Here is a 24,804-nt window from a genome sequence, read left to right as displayed (position 1 = left end):
TATGTGTACATTCTACCAACATTTTCCACCTTCCCCCTACTAAAGAGAGGAACTGAAAAGAAAAAGAATTATGGGTTGTCCTATCTTTTTCCTTCTATATCATCATTTTTAGTGTAAGTTGTTAGAAAATAATAATGTTCTTCAGAGATGTCTCATTGACACCACTGCCATTCTGTGCTCAAAGCAAGCTGTGGTTCAAATGAAAGGCATGGCTTCTCAGGGCTGTCATCCCCATGAACACCTAGTTAAAGAGGTCCTCATACAGAACCTGAGAGCAGCATTTCAGAGGACTCTCAATGCATTGTTAAAAGAAAATTCAGGGAGCTTTACCTGATACAAATATTTTACTGAGCAAGAAACAAACTGAATCAGCAGACTTCAAATCAAGTGTTTTGAAGCTCAACTTTTAACAGTTACACCTCAGTTCATAAAGCATGAATGAGGTGGTACTGTGTGTGTGTGTGTGTGTGTGTGTGTGTGTGTGTGTGTGTGAGACTGGTCACTAGAAACTCACATCTTTTTTAGAGTAGAACTGTTAAGCTTACTTGTTTGTAGCTGATTTTCCAGGAAGCTGAAAGGTAATGCTAACACGAAGAAAGCTTAAGTTTTACTTAAGCATTTTGGGAAATTCAGGACAAGCATTAAAGACTCTGGAGAGACTACAATGCATAAGGGATGTTAACAATATGACTAACAGCAGGATAATACCAAGTACTATTTGAAAAAATACCCCCCAAAGTTTAAATGCTTGTCAGCAGCCACTGACTCATCGGATAATCTTTATGAGAACAATAATTACATGAACTTGAGTGCTCAGAAAAATCTACTGAAATCCTGGTTTGTGATCTTCAAAGGACCATGAAAACAAACAACATGGTGACCAAGGGTAATGCTTTAGCACCTTTAGGTGCCTGTTCACCCAAACTTAACCAACTAAAAAGATCAAATGAGTTATAATCAGATTCAAATTTTACTTTTCCAAGCCAACCTGCATTTGGGGGGGGGGGAGCATAAAATCCAACTGGGTTTCAATTTCCCCCAAGTTATTTGCATAGGCATAACTTGATATATTAGTAATAACACATATTCTTTCTTGTTCAGCTAGTAAATAACATAAAGCTATGTGGTTGTCTAATATAACTGGCTAAAGATTTTATATAGATTTTTTTTATTGTGACCATCGAGATTTTGTAGTAGATAAGGACTCTTCTAATAAGGTTCAACTACAATCTTTTATTGGTGTCTTTTCCAATAAACCAACTCTCAAGGTATTAATATGTGGAAACCATGGTCTGCTTTTGGAAGTGGATCACAGAAAACTTTTTGGACTCGTGGAGATAAGTGTTTGAATAATGCATTCATGTCTTACAATAAGGAATCAAGTCATGATTATTTAGGACAAGATAAATAAGATGATGTCTCATTTCAAGAAGCGATATTGCAGGTAGAAGCTTCCATCTAAGCTGGGCCTCTATATAGTGTGTGCAATCAGGTATTAAATAAGACATATTTCTATGGAAACAAAAGAAAAACAAAGGTCAATAGTTGGAGCAAATTATAAACTTAGTCTTTAAGTCTAAATCCTGGCACTCTGTCTGTCTCTCTCAAGATAAATAAACATTAAAAAAATAATAAAATAAAATATGATATTTCAGTTAAACTTTTGCTAATATCCAAGGGGCTATTGGCTGCATAAAATTAACTTTAGTTTCTTAAAACTGTCTGAAAATAAGCAATCTCAGATTATGTTTTTAAAAGTCTCTTTAGGCTCCATAGCTCAGGGATTAGAGCACTGGTCTTGTCAAAGTCTCCTTAGTCTAAGAAGCATGGAAGCTCAGTGAAACCCAAAGTGAATATACAAGTTTAAAGGTAAAGTCATTAAGAATTTCATACAGAAGAAATAGCTAAGAAATAAACTGATGATAATATGGTTAACTAATTTTTGACAAAGGAGGCAAGAATATGCAATGGGTTAAAAAAAATGTCTCTTCAACAAATGATCTTAGGAAAACTGGATAGCCATATGCAAAAGAATGAAACTGGACCGCTTTCTTAAACCATACATAAATATAAACCAAAATTGATTAAGGAACTAAACATGAGACCAGAAACCATATAAATCCTAGAAGAGAACGTAAGTAGTAATTTCTTTAACATGAGCCATAGCAATAGGGGTGCCTTGGTGGCTCAGTTGGTTGAGTGTCCAACTCTTGATTTCAGCTTAGGTGATGATCTCACGGTCAGTGAGTTCGAGCCCCACATTGGGCACCGTGATGACAGTGCACAGCCTGCTTGGAATTCTCTCTCTCCCCCTCTCCCCTCCTCTCTCTCAAAATACATAAAATTAAATTTTAAAAAATTCCCCTCCCCTTTCTTCCCTCCCCGATGGCTCCAGTCTAAATCATCTCCCTACCTGAAACCCCAAGATCCCTGACATTTTCTTGGAATAATTAAAAAAAAATTTTTTTGGATATGTCTCCTGAAGCAAAAATATACTATTGGGACTACGTCAAAATAAAAAGCTTCTGCACAGCAAAGAAAACAATCAACAAAACTGAGAGACAACCTACTAAATGGAAGAAGATATTTGCAAATGGCATATCAGATAAAGGGTTAGTATCCAAAAATACATAAAGAACTTATACAGTTCAATACCAAAATAATAATAATCATAACACAATTAAACAATAGGCAGAAGACATGAATAGACATTTCTCCAAAGAAGACATACAGATGGCCAACAAACACATTAAAAGATGTTCAACATCATTCATCATCAGGGAAGTGAAAATCAAAACCACAATAAGATATCACCTCACACCTGTCAGAGAGCTAAAGTCCAAAACTCAAGAAAGAAGTCTTGGCAAGGATGTGGAGAGGGGCACCTGGGTGGCTCAGTACATTAAGCTTCTGACTTCGGCTCAGGTCATGATCTCTTGGTTCATAGGTTCCAGCCCTGTGTTGGGCTCTGTGCTGACAGCTCAGAGTCTAAAGCCTGATTCAGTTTCTGTGTCTCCCTCTCTCTCTGTTCCTCCCCTGCTTGTGCTCTCTATCTCTCTCAAAAATAAATAAAAGCATTAAAAAAAACCGATGTGGAGAAAATGGAACCCCTGTGCACAGTTTGAGGGAATGCAAACTGGTGTAGCCACTGTGGAAGACAGTATAGCGATTCCTCAAAAAATTAAAAATAGAACTACTATATGATCCAGTAACCCCCCAAGAATACAAAAACACTAATTTGAAAAGATATATGCATCCTTGTGATTATTACAGCATTATTTACAATAGCCAAATTATGGAAGCAATCCAAGGGTCCATCTATAGATGAATGGATAAAGAAGAGATGGTGTGTGTGTGTGTGTGTGTGTGTGTGTGTGTGTGTGCGTGTAATATTACTCAGCCATGAGCAAAGAATGAAATCTTGCCATTTGCATCAACATAGGAGGATCTAGAGAGTGTAATGCTAAATAAAATAAGCCAGTCAGAGAAAGACAAATACCATATGATTTGACTCATATGTGGAATTTAAGAAACAAAACAAATGAACAAAGAAAAAAAAAAACCAGGAAACAGACTCTTCCCTATAGAGAACGAACTGATGGTTGCCAGAGGGGAGGTGGGTGGGGATATGGGGGAAATAAGTGAGGGGATTAAAAATACATTTATCAAGCTTCTGGGTGGCTCAGTCACTTAAAAGTCTAACTTCTACTTGGGTCATGATCTCGCAGTTCAGGAGTTTGAGCCCACATCGGGCTCTCTGCTGTCAGCATACAGGTAGCTTCAGACCCTCTGTCCCCCTCTCTCTCTACCCCCCCTACCAAGCACATGTATGCTCGCTCTCTCAAAAAAAAAAAAAAAAACCTTAAAAAAAAGATCATGATGAGCCCTCAGTAATGATGTTGAATCATCATATTGTATATGCAAAACTAATATAACACTGTATGTTAACTATATTGGAATTAAATTTTTTTTTAAATCATTAAGAATTTCAAGATGACAGCAGAGCAGTATTCCAAGGATGAAGCCCTTCTGAGCACGGAGCCCCAAGTAGAAAGTAAGTGTGTCACAGAAGCCATTTAGTGGGCATCCTTGTCACGATGCGGCAACTGGGGCAGCAAGAGACGCAGACGGACACACACAGTGCACGTTATCTCATTTGTTCATGTGCATGTCCACTGTCTCAGCAGACTTCACTTATAAATCACAAGCTCAGAGATAAAATAGTAAGCATTTCTTTTTTTTTTAATTTTTTAAAATGTTTTTTATTTATTTTTGAGAGACAGAGAGAGACAGCGCAAGCAGGGGAGGGTCAGAGAGAGAGGGAGATACAGAATCTGAAACAGGCTCCAGGCTCTGAGCTGTCAGCACAGAGCCCAATGCGGGGCTCGAACACGCAATCCGCCAGATCATGACCTGAGCTGAAGCTGGACGCTTAACCAACTGAGCCACCCAGGCGCCCCAATAGTAAGCATTTCAAGATGGCAAAGGCAGAGCATTAATTGCAAGTGCAAGGCCTTTCTGAGCATAGGCTGCATGCTTGTGAAGCAGCCCTGCTCTAAATTTCCATTCTTACCCTCTGGCCTCAAGCAATAAAAAAAAAATTTTTTTTCAATCTCTGATTCTATTTTCTTCATCTTTTTAATCTTCTTAATGACTATCAAATGTATTCATAAATATCCCAACCACAATTAGTTTTATCATCTTTTCAAATCAAACAAGCAAACAATTGAATACACAATTATATTACTTGTTATTGTTTCCTATATTAAACATCTACCATAGTTTAGACCCATTAGGGCATTTAATCCTTCCAAATGAAGAATTTATAAAATTACCTCTGTAATAGGCAGTTGTCCTTCCAGTTTTCTTCCTTTGACTAAACAAACAATGTTAAGGATTTTCCACATTGGCCTCTAGCAGTACTTTGTGCTATGGTCTATTCTAGACTTCTTCAGTCTAGAATATATCCATTTTGTATTCTTTTAGAGGAGAGTTGAAAGGCAATATCACCTACCATATTAGGTGCTTTCTTATATGGATTACTCTTCTGCATGTATCTCGAGTCCCTCTTTAAAAGTCACATATTAACTCATAATCATTGTGTGTTCCATTAGACTTAGATTTCTCAACCAGGAATTACCAGAAAGCCGTAGGGCAGACGAAGGGGGTGATCGACAAAGGCCCCCATGTTGTGAGTGCCAGGATTTTTCTGAAAAGAAAACCATAGCTTTAGTAGATGTACAAATGGGTCTATGATCCTCCACACCTCCAAAATCTTAAGAATCGCCTCACTGGATTCTCTTACTTTATAAAACTTTAATGTATGAAATTGGTCAGTGTAATTTGGCATCATTCAGCATCTAAACCTGTTTTCCAAAGTTCTGGCACCTCTAGGAAATTATAATTTTATAAGAAGAACCAGATACTTTGATTCATGTTTGTATCTTTAGGATACAATTAAACATACATTTCTACCACTTAAAAGATTTTAAGTATTGTCAAATATATTTGGATTTTATCTTAACTCACAGTACTTCACACAATTCATGATCTTAAATAAATTAAATCACATCGGAATTTCTAAACCTAAATATATTATGATATTGTTTCAAAATTCCTGGAAAGTGCGTCATTCTCTTGAAATGAACTTAGCATAAAAGGCAGCAAAGAGGCCCTTACAAGGAGTGTCTTGGTATTGGGCAAAGTTAGCAAAACCTAGGAGAATGGACCAACAAATTCTGCGAAAGGCCCATGAATCTGGAACATAAGCAGTAGAGGACAATTGATGAAGGTATTGTTGCAGCAATTGGAATCATCAACACGGATACCACACAAATAGGAAATATACATCTGAAAACGGCCCATTCCCACTTTTTGCAGAGCAAAAATCTCCACTATTAATAAACGGATGACACCAACGGAAATAGGCAGAATCCAAGTGGAGTCAGTGCAGTGAAGTCAGGAAAGCACAGGACCCCATTAGCAGCTAACTGTTCCTGAACAGAAAAGCCTACATCTGAATGTTTCCCCGGTGCCAAAATCCCGAAGAGGAACAGACATGAAGATCCACACTGGAAACCAAATCCAGATGAACACAGCGGGTTTGAGAGGGTGGCAGGTGTCCCGAACATACAGCTCTGAAACAAGCCTCCGCATATTCTTTAGGTTAGTCAGCCTGGCGACTCTTCTGGACCACCCAACTGCTCTACCCTAACTGGAACTTCTTGATTAAGATGCCTTGCAATGCTTTTGATTTCTGGCTGCAAATTTTCCACGGTGGCCAGAATGTAGTGCTGGTAAGCACCTGGGTGGGGGATGGGGGGGAAGGACCCCCCACCCCCAGCAGGACCATGGTAGTGAGGACGAGGCAGGCCGACCAGGGCAGACCTGCAGCAGTGTGCATGAGGAGTAGCACCTGCTCTGCACCAGTACCAACGCCCTCGTGGCCAGGTCCTTGTCCCGGCTTCCAGGGCCACGGCCCCTGCAGAAGCCAACTGCCAAGACTGCCACCACCATGCACACCTGCAGCGCAGAGTGATTAATGCCACCATGGAGGTTTTGGTGCAAGAGGCGGGCCCCTGACCCCCAGCTGCAGTGCAGCCACCTACCGCCAAAGTCAGCAACACATGCCTGGGCTGACCCTTTCTTCTTGATGCCTCTGCACCGATAAGCCACACTGCCCAGAGTAGAAAACTAAGGACTAGGGGAGGAGACGTGGCACATAACACCTGGAGAGGAAGTTGTTGGCTAAAGACACATATTCTAATCTCTTCCACTCAAGCCAGGAAGGCGTGAGGTGAGGACTAGACAGGGGTAAGGATGTGAATGTTATCTTAAAAAAAAAGTCTTTATGACGAATTGAATACCTAAATTGAAAATAAATGCTTAGGTTTCATTTACTCATTCTTTTATTGTCCCAATGAATATTTACTGACTAACTGCAGACTGCTAAATAGAGAGTGAATATTCAACTATAATCAAGCATATATAGTTCTACTCTTCTGCGAGTTGAATAAATAGGCAATAAATGACAAGACAATGCTACAAGGGGTACCAAAGGAAAAGTGCATGCAAAGCACTAAGGAGGTACAAATCAGACTATTAAGGGGGGTTGGGGAACAGATAAGTCTTTCTGGAAGAAGTTACCTCTACAGAGTAAGACCTGCAGCATGAGTAAGACTAACTGAGCTCTGGAGGAGGAAAGGCTGTTCTTGACAAACAAAACAGCATGGGCAAAAGCAGCAAGATGAATTACAAGGAAATGAAAGAAAATTCAGAAGAGGTAGAACTAGGAACCATGGGGTTCTTTAAGGAGCAAGCACCTTTAGTAGTCTGAACTCTATCTTGATGCAGTAAAGAGCCACTGAAGAGTTTCATACTGAATCATATGTGCAAAACATCGTTCTATGAAGAATATAAAAGAGTGGAGTCTGCGGTCAGAGTATGTACTGGTCCAGTTCATAATAAGATTAGGTATTTGGCTGGATTGAGGAATGGAAAATAGTGGGGTTTGGACGTGAAAAATACTTAAAAGGTAGAACTGACAGGACTGGGTGATTGACGGGACGTGGAGAGAGGCTATGGGAGAATAAAATATCAACAAGGAAATTTTCCCAGACTTCTGGGCCAGTAGATGTCGGGATGCTAGTGCCATCTCCCCAGGGTCAAAGAGCCAGAGGCCACCAAAGAACCTGGGGCTGAATGTTCCAGATATCTGCAACTTCCCTAATACCCTATTAATCCAAAATTTGCTTCCTATTTTGGTTTTAATATTCCCTACAAGATACCTCTGGGCGGCCCGTGGGCTGTTTCGGCGGGCAAACAATCAAGGAGATTCTTCTCACAAGAGGGAGCCCTCGAGAGCAATCCCAAAGACGGGAAGCTGTACGACTAAAGAAACATACAGCTTTTGAACGCCCGAAAATACCCACCCTTAAGGAGGTCCCGGCGGATCCACCCCCGAAAAGCCAATGACTCTGAGCGGAAAAGCGCCCACAGGTCAAAGCGCTCACTAATGACTCCGCCCTCCCGGGAAGGGGCGTAGATGCCCGGATGTGGCTTGCGGCGTGAGTCACGTGAGGCAGTCCGCTGAGGCGGGGCTCCTGGCAGGGCCGTCGCCTCACGTGACGGCCCACCAGCCAGCCAATGGGTGAGCTCGGCGGAGAATTTCGAATGTGGTGGCGTTAGCCGTCGGGCGACAGGAGACGGAGCCTAGGCCCGGAGGGCCCGAAGCACGGGGCGCGCCGGCCAGACAGCCCCGAGAAACCTTGGAATGTAAGGAGGGCGACAGCTGCGCCAGAAGCGGTGGCCAAGGTACTGTTTTGGATGTGCTGCGGGAGGAGGATCTCCGGGCCCTCTTCCGGCAACACCCCCCCCTCCGAGCCCCTCCGAGAAAGAGAAAGGCTCAGGTTTTTCAGGTGTGGAACTAGGGCTGTCGTGGTCCCTGTTCGTCTTCCCTCAGAGGTCTGTCTGTCGTTCCAAGTTCGGTGGCCAAAAGCTCGGGCTGTGGAGTCGGTTTGACTACGTGACTTTCTCTATTCACCCCCTCGACTTGCGCTTTCCGACGCTTTAGTTTCCTCGGGTTAAATAAATGGGGACACGAGCCCCCTGCCTTGCAGAACTTTGTGGATGAAGTGATCTGGAAAAGCATGTACCGTAGTTCAAAGCCGGGCTTGACGCGGGGGCCACCCAGACTGGCAGCTGTTCTTTGTGCAGCGCTGTGCGTTGGACGCCCTTCCGTTGGGCTTCCTGGGTGGGCCTGGAGAAGCCAGCGCTGATCCGGTCCTGCCTGGCCGCCTCGGCAGCAGGGATGATGGAAGAATTAGGATGGAGATCAGATATTCTAGGTTCTTCTGAATCCAGACCCCTTACCCGAATACGCTATAGACGGACCCTTCCTGCGCCGTGTGACCTGTTTTCGTTTGTTCTCCCCACCACGCCCCCTGTACTTCGTCCTACATTGGGAACTTCTCGCACGGCAGTTTTCTTTGATGATTTTAAGTTAATTAAAGGTAGTCATGGAAGTATTTTAGATACTTTGCTAAACTAACTCGATCAGTTACTTAATCTGTGTCACTTTTAAACATCTCCTCTTCCAACTTCAAAAACTCCATTGTGATACGCTGTTTTGTGCAACCCACAGAACATTAGTGCTTTAAACAAAGACTCGTGGTAGCTCTTCTGGAAACATCTCAGTATATGTTGTTATCAGTTGTTAAAGAGAAAACAGCCAGTGAGCTCTGTATTCAACACCCCCAGACAGTGCATAAAGGAAGATAAATATGGTGGGCTGGAGAAAATACTCAAGAAAATGTGAGGTTCAGTAAAATTATTTGACTAGCATAGAGGAGATGAAGGTATCTTCTGTCGTGAAAATTGTAAATATAGTTAGAGGAAACAGGAATTATTTTTTGCAATTTTGTGATCTGCGAAGTGCGGTCCAGGGTAAAAGATGTTCATGAATAGTAATTCGATATGCTTAGTAGCAAAATATTTAAGCAAATCTGATTTGCAGCACCGAAGGATTTAAATATATTTATATTTTAATATACTCAATAGCGTATTTCACTATCACTGCTTGTTTTACTACTTTGTATGTAGAACAATCATTATTTAATGTCTTGTCTGCTATACTCATGACTTTCTAGGAGCTAACAGACCTGAGTTTTAAAAATAACTGAGAAAACTGACATGTTGCTCTGCCTCAGTTCCTGCTTTCTAGTTCTAGAATTGTTATAATAGCTTATTAAGATTGTACATAGTGCTACATAGTTTAAAAAACTCTGAGGAGGGGCGCCTGGGTGGCTCAGTCGGTTAAGCGTCCGACTTCGGCTCAGGTCAGATCTCAGTTCATGGGTTTGAGCCCCGCATCAGGCTCTGTGCTGACAGCTAGCTCAGAGCCTGGAGCTGCTTCCGGATCTGTGTCTCCCTCTCTCTCTCTGCCCCTCCCCCTCTCATGCTCTGTCTCTCTCTGTATCAAAAATAAATTTAAAAAAATTTAAAAAAATAAAAAAAACAAAACTCTGAGGAGTACTTTGACTTTCATTGAGAGAGTGTGCAGATCTAAAGTATTGGGTTAAAAGAGTGTGGAATAATAACTTTTTCTTGATTAATTCTATCAAGTGACCCAATCTGATAAATTAATAACGTAGAGCAGAAGAGGAAAACAAAGCCCACATACTTGAACTAAAGTTGAAAGTCTAGTAAACGCTAAATGCTGGTCATAAACATTGTCTGTAGGAAACAATAATAACATCAATATATAACATTAAATATTGCCCATAATTCCTGGTATATAAGTAAGCCTCCAGTGGGCTTTTGTTAAAGATAAATAAGCAGCATATTACAGAGTCTTTGGGTTGAAATACATAATTATTAATTTTCCTTGTAAAGTACCTGTTGAAGAGAACATGCCAAAAAGTTAATGAGATTTAAAAGCTGTAAAATCTAAGTTATTACCAGGTTAGCCAGCTTCTTTAAGTTAATTCTACAGTTACTAAGTCTATTTGATCCATTCTTTATGAACAACCTGTGTTTTCAATCTTGTTTTATATTTGATGATATTATCTCTTAGAAAAATTAAATACTTGTTATTGTTTTAAATTCCTAGGCAGAAGATGGCCAAGGAAAGGTGCCTTAAAAAGTCCTTTCAAGATAGTCTTGAAGACATAAAGAAACGAATGAAAGAGAAAAGGAGTAAAAACTTGGCAGAGATTGGCAAACGAAAGTCGTTTATAGCTGCACCATGCCAGATAATCAGTAAGAGATTTTCGTGCTGTCCATTTGCATCATTTTTTTAAGTTTCAATTTAATACATAATTTTTAAAAAATTTATCCTCTTTCAGCCAACACTTCCTCACTGTTAAAAAACTATCAAGACAACAACAGAATGTTAGCTTTAGCTTTGGAAAATGAAAAATCCAAAGTGAGAGAAGCCCAAGATATCATCCTACAACTGAGAAAAGAATGTTACTACCTCACTTGTCAGCTGTACGCACTCCAAGAACAACTGTCCTCACAACAGTCGGGAGAGACTGCTCAGGTATTTTCATTACAAAAGCTGACTTTCGTAGGGAAAAATGTGAAATCAGTCAGTTGGTAGTTTAGATCAGGGACGTTATTTAAATTCATTACTGACTGATAGCTCTGCTCCTGAATTGATCAAAACATCCCTGTCAGTGCTTCAGCACAGCTAGTTAAGAGAACTTCAGGCGTATCCATGATTGAGGCTTGTGCTTATGGTTCTTGGTTCTGAAAGCAGGTAGCAAGACAAGGTACAGAAGAAATAGTTTAGCATTTTGCACTGCTGATCCCTTTTGACTGTTCAGCTAATCAAATATAGGGCAGCTCAGCTGAAGATCTAATCGTGGTACTTAGGTGGACTAGTCCAAAAGTTTTAATCAGCACTATAAATCTTAGCTTTTCTATGTAGTTTTGTTATACTTAGTGAGGTCTCATAAGAACTACCTTAATTTGGGCGAGAGGGGACAGTATTTAAGTGTGTTAATCCCAGACAAGAAATATGTTAAACATTTTGCTGTTCACATTTTAATCTTATTCTGTTGTATTCAAGGTTATATGAAGGGGTCAGCCAAAATATAACAGATGTAGAGAAAGCTTGATATTCTTTGTGTCCCACTGCACATTGATCCCAAGAAGAGCTAATGATGAGCCAGGTTCTCCTTTCCTTTTCCCAGGAAAACTACCTGGGGCAGACAGTGAGAAAGCAGTGGTACGTGTCAGGCATTCACAGAAACAAGTTTACTTTTCTCTTGGGTGGCCTTCTGTTTGCTGTGCCGGTGGAGACACTTGTGTTGGCACATAGGCCAGGAAACCAGAGAAGAAAGCCAGACCATAGTGAATAGAGAAAGGTAAAGACTCAGGAAGGGAATTAAAGTCACCTCTCTGACAGCAGGAGTCAGTGCTGAAAGGTGATTCCATATTTTTTCTATGTATGACAGAGAAGGTACATACAGATATGCATATACAGTATAGCAGAGAATTATCTGTAAAAAATTTAATATAGTTTTCCATTATGTGAGGGTTAGATTATTTTAAATGGTAGGAGTTTTTTTTTTGGTTGTCTGTTTCCCCCCCGCTTCAGAATAAAATCTTTCCTAATTTTTTTTCTTTTCCTTGTTTGGTCAACTAGTAAGGGGAAAAAAAGTCCTCCAAAGACATTTGAATATTCCTTTTCCCTTTCCAAAGTATTTGGTGAAATCATATATAGAATAGTGAGAAATGAATACCCAATAAGACAATCACAAAAACAATGGGGGCGGGGAGAATCTGTTATTGCAGGCTTTTTAACATTTATCAATGCTTTTTGAGTATTTATTAAAACATATTAGCTGAGGTGCCTGAGTGGCCTAGTCCATTAAGCATCCGACTCTTGATTTCAGCTCAGGTCATGATCTCACAGTTTGTGGGATCGGGCTCCACGTCAGGCTGTGTGCTGACAATTGGGAGCCAGCATGGGATTCTCTCTCTCTCTCTCTCTCTCTCTCTCTCAAAATAAATAAACTTTATAAAAAATTAGTTGCTGGGCAAAAGTGTTCTTAGCATTTAAAACATCAGAGTTTGTTTTCTGCCGTATGTTTGCCACATGTGTCACTCCTCAACCATCATTCTATACTTGTGCTTCGTGTTTATCAAGTCAATCAGTAATGCAGAAACTTAAAATGCTTTAATAAGAAGAATGTTTTTCTTGCCTACCAATAGTTAACTTAGTTTATAAGGATTGATCGTGAAGTGATTCCTAATAGCCTTTTGTTTCCTAAATTTTATAATAGATCTTTTTAGTAACTTGTTACTAAATTATATTACTCTATAGTTAAATATTATCCTTTATTTACCTTCAATAATACTCCTTAAATTTAGAACATGAGCTATATTGAAACTAAACTTAAAACTTTTCACGGGATTAAATTTCTAGTTATTTTGTTTCTCTTGAACAGTTTTAACCTATCACAACATCAGCATATGATACATGCATCAAATTTCAAAAAACAACTGAATTAGAGTGACTTCTAAGGAATTAGTCTGGAACTCACCTTCCTAATACAAAACTACAAACCTGCCTGTCCCTGCACTGTTCTCTGTGTCCCTCCTGTCACAGTGGCAGAAGGGTCTCAGCTCCTACCAAAGACCAGGCCTTTTCCTGTGCATCAGATTCCCCTTATCTCATTCCCCCCCGGGCACTTTGGTCCTGAAAGTTTGCAGTCTTTCAATACAGATCTGCCTCTTGACTGAATCACTCTAGCTGTTATACAGATGTGCTTTAATATCTTTTGCCTTAAGAGGAAAAGAAAATAAATGAAACCTCTCCTGATGTCATATGCCTCTACCTCCTCATTTCCCTGCTTCCCTTCACAGCAGAACTTTAGCAGAGACAACAGTGCACTTACTGTCTTCACTTCCTCAGCTCCCATATACACTTGAACTCCCTCTTCCCTGGCTTTTATCCCCATCATTCTATGGTCACTGTGCCAAGGTCTCCACACCCCCATGTTACCAAACTTAGTGGCCACCTCTCTTTCCTCTTGACCTTGAAGTAATAACATACTTCAGTCTAGCTTTCTTACTGCCATACTCTTCTAGTTGTCCTGTCTGTTGTATGTCTGTCTCTTTTGCTCACTTCTTCTTTAGTTTCAGATGTCAGTTGTCTTAGACCCATCTTATCTTACCCCTTCCCATGCTTTTAAATACTCTGTCTGCTGGCGACTTCCAAATTTATGGCTCAACACACATACCCACACCACACGACTACTACTTGAGTTATCCACTTAAATATTTATAAAGGATCTTAAACATTTTTTTAATGTTTATTTATTTTTAAGAGACAGAGCATGAGCAGGGAAGGGTCGCAGAAAGCAGGAGACACCGAATCTGAAACAAGCTCCAGTTTCTGAGCTGTCAGCACAGAGCCCAACGCAGGCTTGAACTCACGAACTACAAGGTCATGACCTTAGGTGAAGTTGGATGCTTAACCAACTGAGCCATCAATCTATCCATTTGCTCAAGTCCAAACCAAAGAGGCTTCCCTCTCCCTCTCCACACTCTCCCCTCCTCCACACCTATTCAATCTTAGCATACTGTGTTCTCAACACCGTCTGCTGGGCTTCACCTCTGTAGCTATAGGACTCAAGTCCTAGCTGATACACATCTTGCTAGATTTACTACAATGGCTTCCTAACTTCTGCTCTTGGCCCCTTTCAATCCATGTTTCACACAGTGGTCAGACTGATCTTTTTAAAACTTATATCATGTTTCACTTCCCTGCTTCATAATTAAGTAACTTCCCATCACACTTGGACTAAAATCCAAACTCAAGACTCCCAAGGCCCCCCGTTATCCAGTCTCCGAGTACACATCCCTCCTGTTATTCTCATGATGAGAGAGGTCATGTATGATTCCAGCCACAATGGCCTTTCTTTTCTAAACACCGCAAGGCTTTTCCTACATCATGACTTTTGTATTTGCTGTTTACACCACTTTTTCTTTCCCTTCTCTTTCAGTGGCTGGATCCTTTGCATTCTTTAGATTTCAGATGAATGTCACTCTGTATATCTAAGAGAACCTCCAACCTCAATCAGTCTCTGTCACTTCAAGTCTGAGTATTTCCTTCATAGCACTTTATCACTATCTGAAATTATTTATATATCTCTTTCCTTTCATTTAAAATCTTTCTTTCCCTACACTAGAATATAAGCTTTAAGAGAGTTGGACTTAAATATATTTTTTGGCTGCTGGAGACTTGGTTCCTAGAATGGGGCCTGGCACCATAGTAGACTGTTGGTACATTTTTATTGTTGAATAAATGAATGCTTTGTTATGAATATTTCAATTGTACCAGTGTTTCCTTTGTTTTACTATATTAACAGAACCAGGAAGCATGTCCCTCTGGAATGGCCCCCAGCAGTGACAACAACTCCGGGGATTTATTTGTGAAGGATTTACCGTTGGTATCAAATTCATTATTATGATTACTAATGTTAAAAAAGACGTAATTCTGTGACACATTTATGAAGGAAAATTTGCATCATATTGATTCTTGTGTTTGGAGTCTGGTGTTTTCTCTACTAAAAATGCATTTTAAAAATTTTGATATGATGATATTCTGTTACATATAGCTAAGACAAAACTTTCTTATATTTACTTTTTTGATGTTAGGAATAAGCTAGCTATTTAAATATAATTGAGTTCCTTCAGTTATATTTTTCTGATATCATGTTTTTATTCTAAGGATTGTTTATTCAAATGACAGTATTTTGCCAGTGCTACAAATAGTCTAGTTTAGAAATGAAATATAATAAAACATCACGTTTAACATAGCTGTCACCCTGTCTTGCTAATCCAGTTCATTCCTAAATACAGTCAGACCCCATAAACCATCTTCCCCTTCTCTTGGATCAAGTATACTTTGTTTATGAATCATTGAGCTATAATTCCATCCAGTAAAATGCACAGATCTTAATTACACAGCTCAGTGAGTTTGACTAATGCATACACCTGTGGGACGAAAATCTCAATTATGATAGAGAGCACTGCTGTCACTCTTGCTGGGCTTTCTCAGTTTCCGCATTATTGACATTTTAGTCCAGATCATTCTTTCTTGTGGAGGGCTATCCTAAGCGTTTTGGGATATTTAGCAGCATCCATGGCCTCTAGCACTAAATGCCAATGCCACTGCCTTCCTCCAGTTCAGACAACCAAATAGGCCTCCAGACAGTGCTATGCATCCACTGCGGTGATATGATGATCCCAAATTAAGAACTGCTATAAACCGCCTCCTCATATCCCTCTCAAGTCTATGCCCTTCTCTTTATAAAAATAATCACTAAGACAATTTCTACCCCCATATTTTTAATCATGAATAGTTTAAAAACTTAAACTGTAAGACCTGACAAAATATTTATGTAATGGTCAAAAAGATGCAGTAATTGGATTTTTATAAGATTCCTGAAGTTGTTATTAATTAGTTACCATAACTCTATTACCTAAACCTGTATTTAATTTTTGATGTCTAGAGAAGAAAATTCTCTATAGAAAATAAAGAATAAAATTATAATTAGAATGAAACAGTCAGTAATAGTATTAAAGCATAAAGAAAATTATTTCATGAGCCACAGGGGGACAAGATTTTTAAAAGAAAATAGTTATTAACTTAAGAGAGAAGGCTTAGTAGTTAGGCACCATAAAAACATATACTACCAAAGAAAAAAAAATCACAGCTCGGCTAATGATAAAGCAGGCTGCTAAAGAGTTGAGTGATCAAATTGCATTTCTGTAATGTAGAAGTCAATTTCGATTGGCTGTTGTTTCTCCAGGTAAATGAAATGATGAGTTATGGCATGTCATCAGGAGGAACTATCCAAATAGATAAGGTAGTTTTTCCAGAGGAGTTGAATGTCAGTCATAACAAACCAGGCTCCATCTACTCAGCATAAATGTTTTTTGTTTTCTTTGATACTGAGTAGATTTAGAATAGAATTATGAAATGATACTAAAGGAAGAGAAAAAAATTGTTTTTATTACATAGTGATCAAATAAATTTTTGGTTTTCATTGGCTAGACAAGTTCCACTTCAGGAAGCTCACCTTCCAGGACAAGGAGAATCGTCCCAAATAGAAGGTAATTCAAGTGAAAATCTAAAAATATTATTAAGGGTAAGATGAGATCTTTGAGAACAAGTAACATAATTAAATATCTCTAATTTTTTTTTAACTTTTTAAGTTGGCTCATCTGGCATTCTTCTGCTCATAGCAAATCTGTTTATTTTACAGAGTATAACAGTTTTAAAATATATCCATTTATTTATATTTTGCTAAATCTATAATCGACTATATAACTGGCTGCAGTTTACTGAGCCCTACTATGTGCCAAGCTCTGTGTTAGCCATTTTACATTATCTCACTTCACTCTCATAACAACCCTAGAGTATAATATACAGTTGGTCCCATTTTATATAGACTCGAGGTAAAGTATTACACAAGAAGTAGCCCAAATGGCAAGAGCTAGCAGTTAAACTCAAAGCCGACCTCCAAAGCCATGCCATTCTTTCCGCTTCTAAATTGACGTGTCCCTGTTCTCAAAACTTTGAAGAAGGCATAGCATTTGAATAAGCAGAACCTCTTCCTAAAAATACTTTTTATACTTCTTACCTGAAAGGCTTTGTAATTATCTCAGTTTTACTCATTTTTCAAAAAACCCTTAGCTCCCACTTTCTTAGTATATTTGTCCTACTCAGTGTATCTGTCTCCCACTGAATCCTATATGCATAGATACATATAGCCAACTAGTTTTTCTTTAAACCTTTAAACTAGGGACACAAAACTCTCAGTTAGACTATGTGTGGAGGTTATGTAAGATTCTTTCACAGGTTAGATAGAATCCATCAGTTGGTCATTGCCAAATAAATTAGATGGTGGTATTAAGTTCCCCAGATTTGTATTTACTTATATCAAATGTGGGGAAACTATAGAATGACATCTTCATTTATTTCATTTTTAATTTTGAGTTTTAGGATTTAAAATTTCCATAAAGTTAAACTATTTAATTCTCATTTATCTTTTAAATTCTCAGAGCAAGTACCTACTTCTCAAGACAGACTGGAATTTGATTTGAATTCAGATGAAGATAAATCTGCTGATAAAGTCTTACCTAGAACTGTATCTGTCCGTCGCAGTTTAAAGAAACATTTTAATAATACCTTGGATGATTTTGAAATCAGCCTTTTCTCAGAGCAGTCCTTTGAATTGGAAAGAATTAGATGTGTAGACCCATTAGTAAATATGCACATACTTGAAAACGTAGAACAAAATGTTTGTCAGTGGAATAAAGATCAAATTAACTTATCACCAAAGCTGATTGGCCCAGAAAGATCCACTAACACAAAAGAAGACATTTCAGAGTATAAACCTGAACAAACTAAAAGTAAGCGTAGAGGTGCACAAGGAAGGAAAGGAGAAGAGAAAAGAAAAGCTAACAGAAGGAAAAAATCAAAATCTATATCAAAGTATAAAGCGAGCAAAAGTGAAAATAAAAAAACTGTTTCCAAAAAAATGTTGGATGACTCTGTCACTTCCAGTGATGCTTACAATTTTAATTTGGGAGAAGGAATTCATCTCACTCCGTTCCGACAAAAAGTTAACAATGATTCTAACAGAGGAGAAAACAACAGTGAATCTGAAGTGAGCACCTGTGAATCAAGTGGCTCAGGAGATGACTCTGATGACCTCTATTTGCCCACTTGCAAGTACAGTCAGGATCTCTCCAGTGAGTCCGAGAGGAGCCCCGTCGCCAGGCCTCGACCTAAAAGAGCACTAAAATGTAGGGACGAGAAAGAGATGGAGGATTCTACACAAACTCCCATCAGTAAGTGATCTACTTGTTCGCCTGCATTTTTAATGTTTATAGTAAATGATCATGCCTGATGCTTATATGCTATACTTACCATCTGTTTCTCGGGGGAGGTTAGAGACTTGCCATCTGTCTCTGGGGGAAGTTACAGTGTGATGAAACAATGGTGGGGTGGGGGTGGAAATCACAATAGTATGGCTGTGACCTGCTTTAAGCTAATTTAAATCTTCTTTAAGAACAAATACTACTTGTTATGGAGAAAGCATTTTTAATTTCAGTAAATGAAGCTTTCCAAGTAAGAAAAACTTTGGTGGAGTTAGGTTGAATTAAAATATCTTTTATACACTCACCTGAAACAGGCCTTTGAAAATGAAATCAAATTTGAATCCAGTGACCTATCATTTTAATGGCTTTGCTTTATATTCAGGAACCATGATTTTAAATTCATTCATTCTAGTTAGTGAAAGGTGGCCAAACACTAAACCAAACTATTTGTAAGACATCTAAAAATTGCGGCTTAAAAGACTTGCTTTTATTAGATAAAAAGTAGGCATGGTCCAGAAGTTTATGATACAGCCCGAGTCTGCCCACAAAGACTCTTATCTGGGAAATTGTTAATTGTGGTAAAACTAATTTATGTGGTCAGGTTGTAGCATTCCCAAAACATGCTATTTCATTTGCTCCTCAGAATAACTTTATAAAGTATAGGTATCATCATGCTTATATTGTTATAAGAAAACTTAAAGCCTAAAAAATTTAAATGACTATCCAGAGTCAAGCAGTTAGGCAGTGGTAGTATGCAACAATGTTTTGGGTTTTTTTTAATATGCTATAATAATGTTAATGTGAATCAAATAATGTAAATCAAACAATATGGCAAAATGTTGATAATTACTGAAGCTGGGTAATGGGGGTTCATTATTTTGTTGTATCCATATTTGTGTATGCTTGAAACTACCTAAGTTTTTAAAAGAAAAAAATTACACTCTGAAATAGTATAACTCAGAATTTAATCCCCAGATCATCAGCATCACCATTACCTTGAAACTTACTAAAAATGCAGGATCTCAGGACATACCCTTGAATCAGAATCTGCATCTTTTTCTCAAGCTCCCTGGGGGATTTGCATATACATTAATTTTGAGAAGCAATATTCCAGAATATACCAGCTGAATAATTAGTATAGTACAAAATGCTTAAGTAGAGACGAAGAAGACAGCATTTGAAACCTAGCTAACTCTGGAGAACATGGTTGCTAAATATAGTCATTTTACAGTTATAATTTAGTTTGTCTTGGAAAAACAACTTGCTTTTTAAAGCTATTTGAAGAGATTGTCTTGCAGTGTTCTTTGTGTGCTGGGTTCTTGACACCCAGTATAGCTATAGCTCCAAAACAGAATAACTTGAATGCTTATGATAGGAAAAACATTGCTAACTTTTTAACACACTAGCTTTACCAGAGGGAATCCCTTTCCTGCTGGTTTACACAGAGACTGTGATGCAGAATTCTCATTTATTTAATAAAGTGAGTTTAAGTGGTGTTTTAAAACTACAGGAAGCCACTTGATAAATTATGGTACTGAAAAAGATGCAGGCCTTGATGATTCTACAGAGCAAGGTGGAACTAAAATGAAATTCCGTAATTCATTACGCCCAAGTTATCTTAGAAGAATTTTTTTTAATTTTAAGTCTTAGTAACTTATTGTATTAGCTCTTCACATCTATGATTAATATTTCAGTGTTTTCTGGGATGGAAAAATGATAAATGGGTTTAAAAATCTGTATTACGAAATGCTGGATTTGTATATATTTAGGATATGTAATTGCATATGACTTCAGTTTTTTTTTTTAATTTGGAACCATATTCAGTAAAAGTTGTTTTTGTAGGTGCACTACCTAAAACCCACCGCTCACCTCATTTTAGCCTGAAGGATATCACCAATGCCCCCTTGGATCCTGTAATGAAAATCAGAAAACTCTCTCTTTCTCCAAAAAAGAATAAAGAAAGCCCAACAGTGTCTCTGCCTAAGCGGAGGTGCACAACCACTATGAACTATAAGGAACCCACACTCATTTCGTAAGTATTTGATTTGTGGGAACCCACGTTTAATGATACACGTGGTGGGGGGGATAGGTTTGGAACTTTGTTCAAGAGTGAGTCTTTTTGAAATATAAAATTTTGATGAAAAACTGAAGTGGGAATATGAACACTGGCATATTTTACAGTAACTGTGTTTGAAGAGTAAGATGGTACTGGAATGTTTGTAATTATGCCTAAGAATTCTTTTTACCCTTACAGGAAACTGAGAAGAGGAGACCCATTTACAGATTTATGTTTCTTGAATTCTCCTATTTTCAAACAGAAAAAGGATCCCAGACGTCGTTCTAAAAAAAAAAGTATGAAGCAAATACAGTGAAGTGGTTTTTTGGGGGGAGGGGGGATGCTGTTTAAAGTCATCCTCTACATCTCCTCTCTCTCGAGGAGACAGTCTGTAAGACAGCACACAAAAGGGTTGCACTGTTGCCATGGAATATTCTTTGACTGAACTCTCGATCATGAAAATTTCTTCAAAACCATACCTCAAATGTGATGCTTTTTTTCTCATACCACTAATAAATTTGGTTTATTTTTTCTTTAAAAGATAAATATAACTGGACATAAGCCCTACTTCTTAAGCGGCCTAAATCTTTTTACTCAAAATGCATCTTCTGAGAATGTTTTGGAAATGAATAAGCACTCAAATTAAGATGTTTTAATTATAAGCTTCTGGCATCTTTATTTTTCCCTTAAAGTGTGAATGAGTGATTTTTGGAAGATGAGCTGAGGATCCTTTGAAACTCTTTTTGAATAAATAAATCCTTGACATACACAGTAGGATATACCCTAAGTTGTTTGGGGATCCCTTATACCGTTGTATATAAAATGTCAAATAAAATGTGAGATAATGACTAGAGAACCGATGGTTGCTTAGGTTCTGGGACTAGGCCAGTGACCAGGTCTGAATACTAGGCTCGAGGTGTACGTTGTTCAGTGATACCTCAGCAAATTATTATGTCTTGGACTTTGAGAATAGTTCCTTAATTAGTTGTTACCATATTAGGATCAATGCAGATACAGACCATTTCCGTCACTATAGAAAGCTCTATCGGGCAGTTCTAAATTTGGTGTTTTTATCATTTTAATATTTCTGTATTCTTACTGTTTACCCCTAGACTGTTAAGAATTGTTTTGTATTTTAAGAGTTTAATTGAATGTTATATTGTATATATCTTTTTGCAGCTTTTAACTCACCATTGTTTTTGGGATTTATCCATGTTGGCAGATGTAGATTATTTTCATCGTTCAGTTATATAAATAAACTAGACTCATTATTTTGAGAGATAATTTGCTTCCACTATTTTCATTATTAAAAGTTAGTGCTGCGGTGAATATTCTACATTCTTGCCCACATGTGAGTATCTCCGTGGAGTGGGTCCCTAGAGGGGAAGCTGCTCTCTGGAGTGGTTGTGCCAGTTCTCCTGGTACCACGAGTGCTCACACTCTCGTGACAGCGATTCAGGAGTCCTAGTTTCCCCAGGGCATAAAATTTATTCCAGGGCATAAAATTCCCTAAGCCAATGAATGTGGAATGGCTTTTCTTTAATTATTTGTGAGATATTCGCTCACTGAGTTAATTTCTTGTGAGAATTCAAGGTCACTCATTATTTCTATGAATTATTGTATATTTTGCCCAATTTTCAACTACAGTGTCTTTTTCTTAATCGAATAGGGCTCTCTATATATTCTTGATAGTATTCCTTGTCTTTATTTACATGAGGTACAGCATTCTGTTTCTATTTTTACCTTATGTTTTTGATGTTTAAGAATTTTAAATATTAATGTCCTCTATCACCTTTTTGCTTAAAGTTTTTCTCTAAAATTTGTATAGTTTTTCTTTTTCACTTAGGTCTTTAAACTGTATAGCATTTTTATGGAATGGGGGTCTGGTTTTATTTTATTTTCCATGAGAATAGCCCATTGCCCGAGCACTATCCATTGACTAATCTATCTTTTCCCCACTCTTGAATACCACTCCCTGTCACACAGCAAAGTTTATTTCTATTGCTTTTTTTCTCTAGCTGTGGGCTGGGTACTGTATAGCCACATTTTTTTTTTTGGTTGTTTTTTAGTTTGGTGGTAAAATATAAAAAGTACCGTTTTGATCATCTTTAAGTGTACAGTTCAGTAGCATTACGTACACATTGCTCTGCAGCCATCACCATTATCTGTCTCCAGAACTTTTTCATCATCCCAAACTGAGACTCTGTCCTCATTAAATAATAATAACTACCCATTTACTCCACCCCACCCCATCTCCTAGTAACCACTATTCTACTTGTCTCTATGAAATTGACTATTCCAGGTACATCATAAATGGAATCAAACAGTATTTGTCTTTTTGTATCTGGTTTATTTCACTTAACATATATTTTCTCCATGTCATGGCATGAATAAAACACATACCAGAATTTCATTCCTTTTTTAAGTCTGAGTAATATTCCACTGGATATATGTACCACATTTTGTTTCTCAATGGGCATTTGGGTTGTTTCCACCTTTTGTCTATTAGAAATAATGTTGTAGGGAATATGTATGTACAAAGATAACTGCTTGAGTTTCTGCTTTTAATTCTTTTGGATATATACACAGCAGTGGAACTGTGAGTAATATGGTAATACTGTATTTTGGAACCTGCTGTGTTCCAGAGTGGCTGAACCATTTTACATTCCCACCAGCAGTGCACAAGGGTTTATATCCTTGCTATTACTTGTGGGGGCGTTTTCATAATACCTAACCTAATGGGTGTGAAGTAACGCCTCATTGTGGTATTGACTTACAATACCCCAGTGATTACTGATGTTAAACATCTTTTCATGTGCTTATTGTCCATTTATATACTTTCAGGAAAATGTCTAGTCAAGTCCTATTCCCATTTTCGAATTGGGTTGTTTTTGTTGTTGAATCTTATAGGAATTCCTAAAACATTCTAGATATTAATTCCTTATCCGATCTGTGATTTTCAAATGTTTCCCCCCATTATGTAGGTTGTCCTTTTACTATTGGGAGTGTTCTTTGATGCACAAGTTTTTAATTTTGATTAAGTCCAATTTATCAAGTTTTCCTTTTGTTGTCTTTGCTTTTATATTTTATACTTAAAAAAAGTATACTTATACTTTTATATTTGTACTTAAGAAATCATTGCCTAATCCAATGTCATGATATTTTTCTTTTAAGTCACAAATTTTTTTAAAAGACATGGATGGAATTGGTTGCTAATATTTTGTTTGGGATTTTTTTCATACCTATGATCATAAATTTGCCTATAGCCTTTCCCATATACATTTTTGGTAGGACTCTTAAAATTAGTTGAACCTTCCATTTTTGCTCTCTGGAACAAATTGTACCTATTCACCTTTGTTAAAACTTTGCCATTGAAATTGAAACTATTTTATCCTGTGCTTTTGTAAGCAAATTTTTGTCTTGATTTTTTTTAATGATTAGAAGTTCTCTAATTCATTATTCTATTTAGTTAAATTATATTTTTCTTAGAAATTGCATATTTGTTTTAATGGCATATTACTTAAAACATTTTTCAAATCTCTATACTATGTAGTTATGTCACTTTTTTGTTAGCTATTTGTATCTACTTTCTTTTGTACTTAATCATTTTTGCTAGTTGTTAGTCTTTTCTATTTTGTTCATCTTTTCAAAGGACCAGCTTCTGATGATCCTTAGTTTTTTCATTTTCTGCTTTATTAATTTCTGCTACTGTTGTTTTCCTTGTTCATGTTCTTGGGTTTATGCTGTCATTTTTCTAACTTCTATTTAGCTCCTTGATGTCTAGCTTTCCTTATATATATATATTTTTTCAAGATTTTATTTTTAAGTAATCCCTATACCTAACAAGGGCCTCAAACTCACGACCCTGAGATCAAGCATCACACACTCCACCAGCTGCACCAGCCAAGCACCCCTACTCTTAAGTTTTTAAAGGCATTCATTTTTGCCTTAGTTTTATTGCACGACCTCTTTAGTGTTTTATTTGTATATACCTCTCTCAAGTTTGATTTCAAATATTTTCTACCTTTGACCTATTATGTAAAAAAATTTTTTTTCATACCAAATTAGAGACTTGTTGTTCGTTAGTAGGTTCTACTTCTTTTTGTAATATATCAAAAAATTATTTGTATGGTGTTGATTCTTTCATATTTAAATCTTTTCTAACTAGTAAAAGTTGTAGAATTTTACAAATGTTTATATGTTTGAAAAGAATATAAATTCTCTAATTGTTGAATACAATATTGCATAATGTTTTTAATTTTTTTTAGATCTTTACCACTTTTGCCTGATTCATCATTTGGTGTATATATATATATATATATATATATATATATATATATATA

The 24,804-nt window shown here is 37.6% G+C and overlaps 1 protein-coding gene, 1 long non-coding RNA gene and 1 pseudogene across 2 annotated transcripts; 1 reads left to right on the top strand and 2 right to left on the bottom strand.

Moving 5' to 3' along the window:
* Positions 1-1,213: 1,213 nt before the first annotated feature.
* Positions 1,214-5,204, bottom strand: LOC115292327. The gene is made up of 2 exons (XR_003908933.1): positions 5,015-5,204; positions 1,214-1,512 (listed from the first exon to the last, which is right to left on the bottom strand). It is a non-coding gene; the product is annotated as an uncharacterized LOC115292327 (long non-coding RNA).
* A 425-nt stretch (positions 5,205-5,629) lies between these two features.
* LOC115291270 lies at positions 5,630-8,650 on the bottom strand (annotated as a pseudogene).
* Positions 8,246-20,937, top strand: SGO1 (shugoshin 1). Its single transcript, XM_029940353.1, has 8 exons — positions 8,246-8,313; positions 10,610-10,758; positions 10,845-11,041; positions 14,883-14,959; positions 16,574-16,632; positions 17,584-18,375; positions 20,248-20,437; positions 20,660-20,937. Exons 2-8 carry the CDS (start codon positions 10,617-10,619, stop codon positions 20,775-20,777), a joined length of 1,575 nt encoding a protein of 524 aa, XP_029796213.1. The 5' UTR covers positions 8,246-8,313; positions 10,610-10,616; the 3' UTR covers positions 20,778-20,937.
* The last annotated feature ends 3,867 nt before the right edge of the window (positions 20,938-24,804 follow it).

The sequence above is a fragment of the Suricata suricatta genome, chromosome 5 (genome assembly GCF_006229205.1).
Source record: "Suricata suricatta isolate VVHF042 chromosome 5, meerkat_22Aug2017_6uvM2_HiC, whole genome shotgun sequence".
Taxonomy (NCBI): domain Eukaryota; kingdom Metazoa; phylum Chordata; class Mammalia; order Carnivora; family Herpestidae; genus Suricata; species Suricata suricatta.
This window is presented reverse-complemented; position numbering and strand designations above follow the sequence as displayed.

Bases quoted from the DNA above. Each gene is read 5' to 3' on its own strand.
- SGO1 (XM_029940353.1), top strand. From the start codon at position 10,617: ATGGCCAAGGAAAGGTGCCTTAAAAAGTCCTTTCAAGATAGTCTTGAA. The intron at 11,042-14,882 runs GTATTTTCATTA...CTATATTAACAG, and splicing joins AGTCGGGAGAGACTGCTCAG to AACCAGGAAGCATGTCCCTC. The intron at 16,633-17,583 runs GTAATTCAAGTG...TTAAATTCTCAG, and splicing joins AGAATCGTCCCAAATAGAAG to AGCAAGTACCTACTTCTCAA.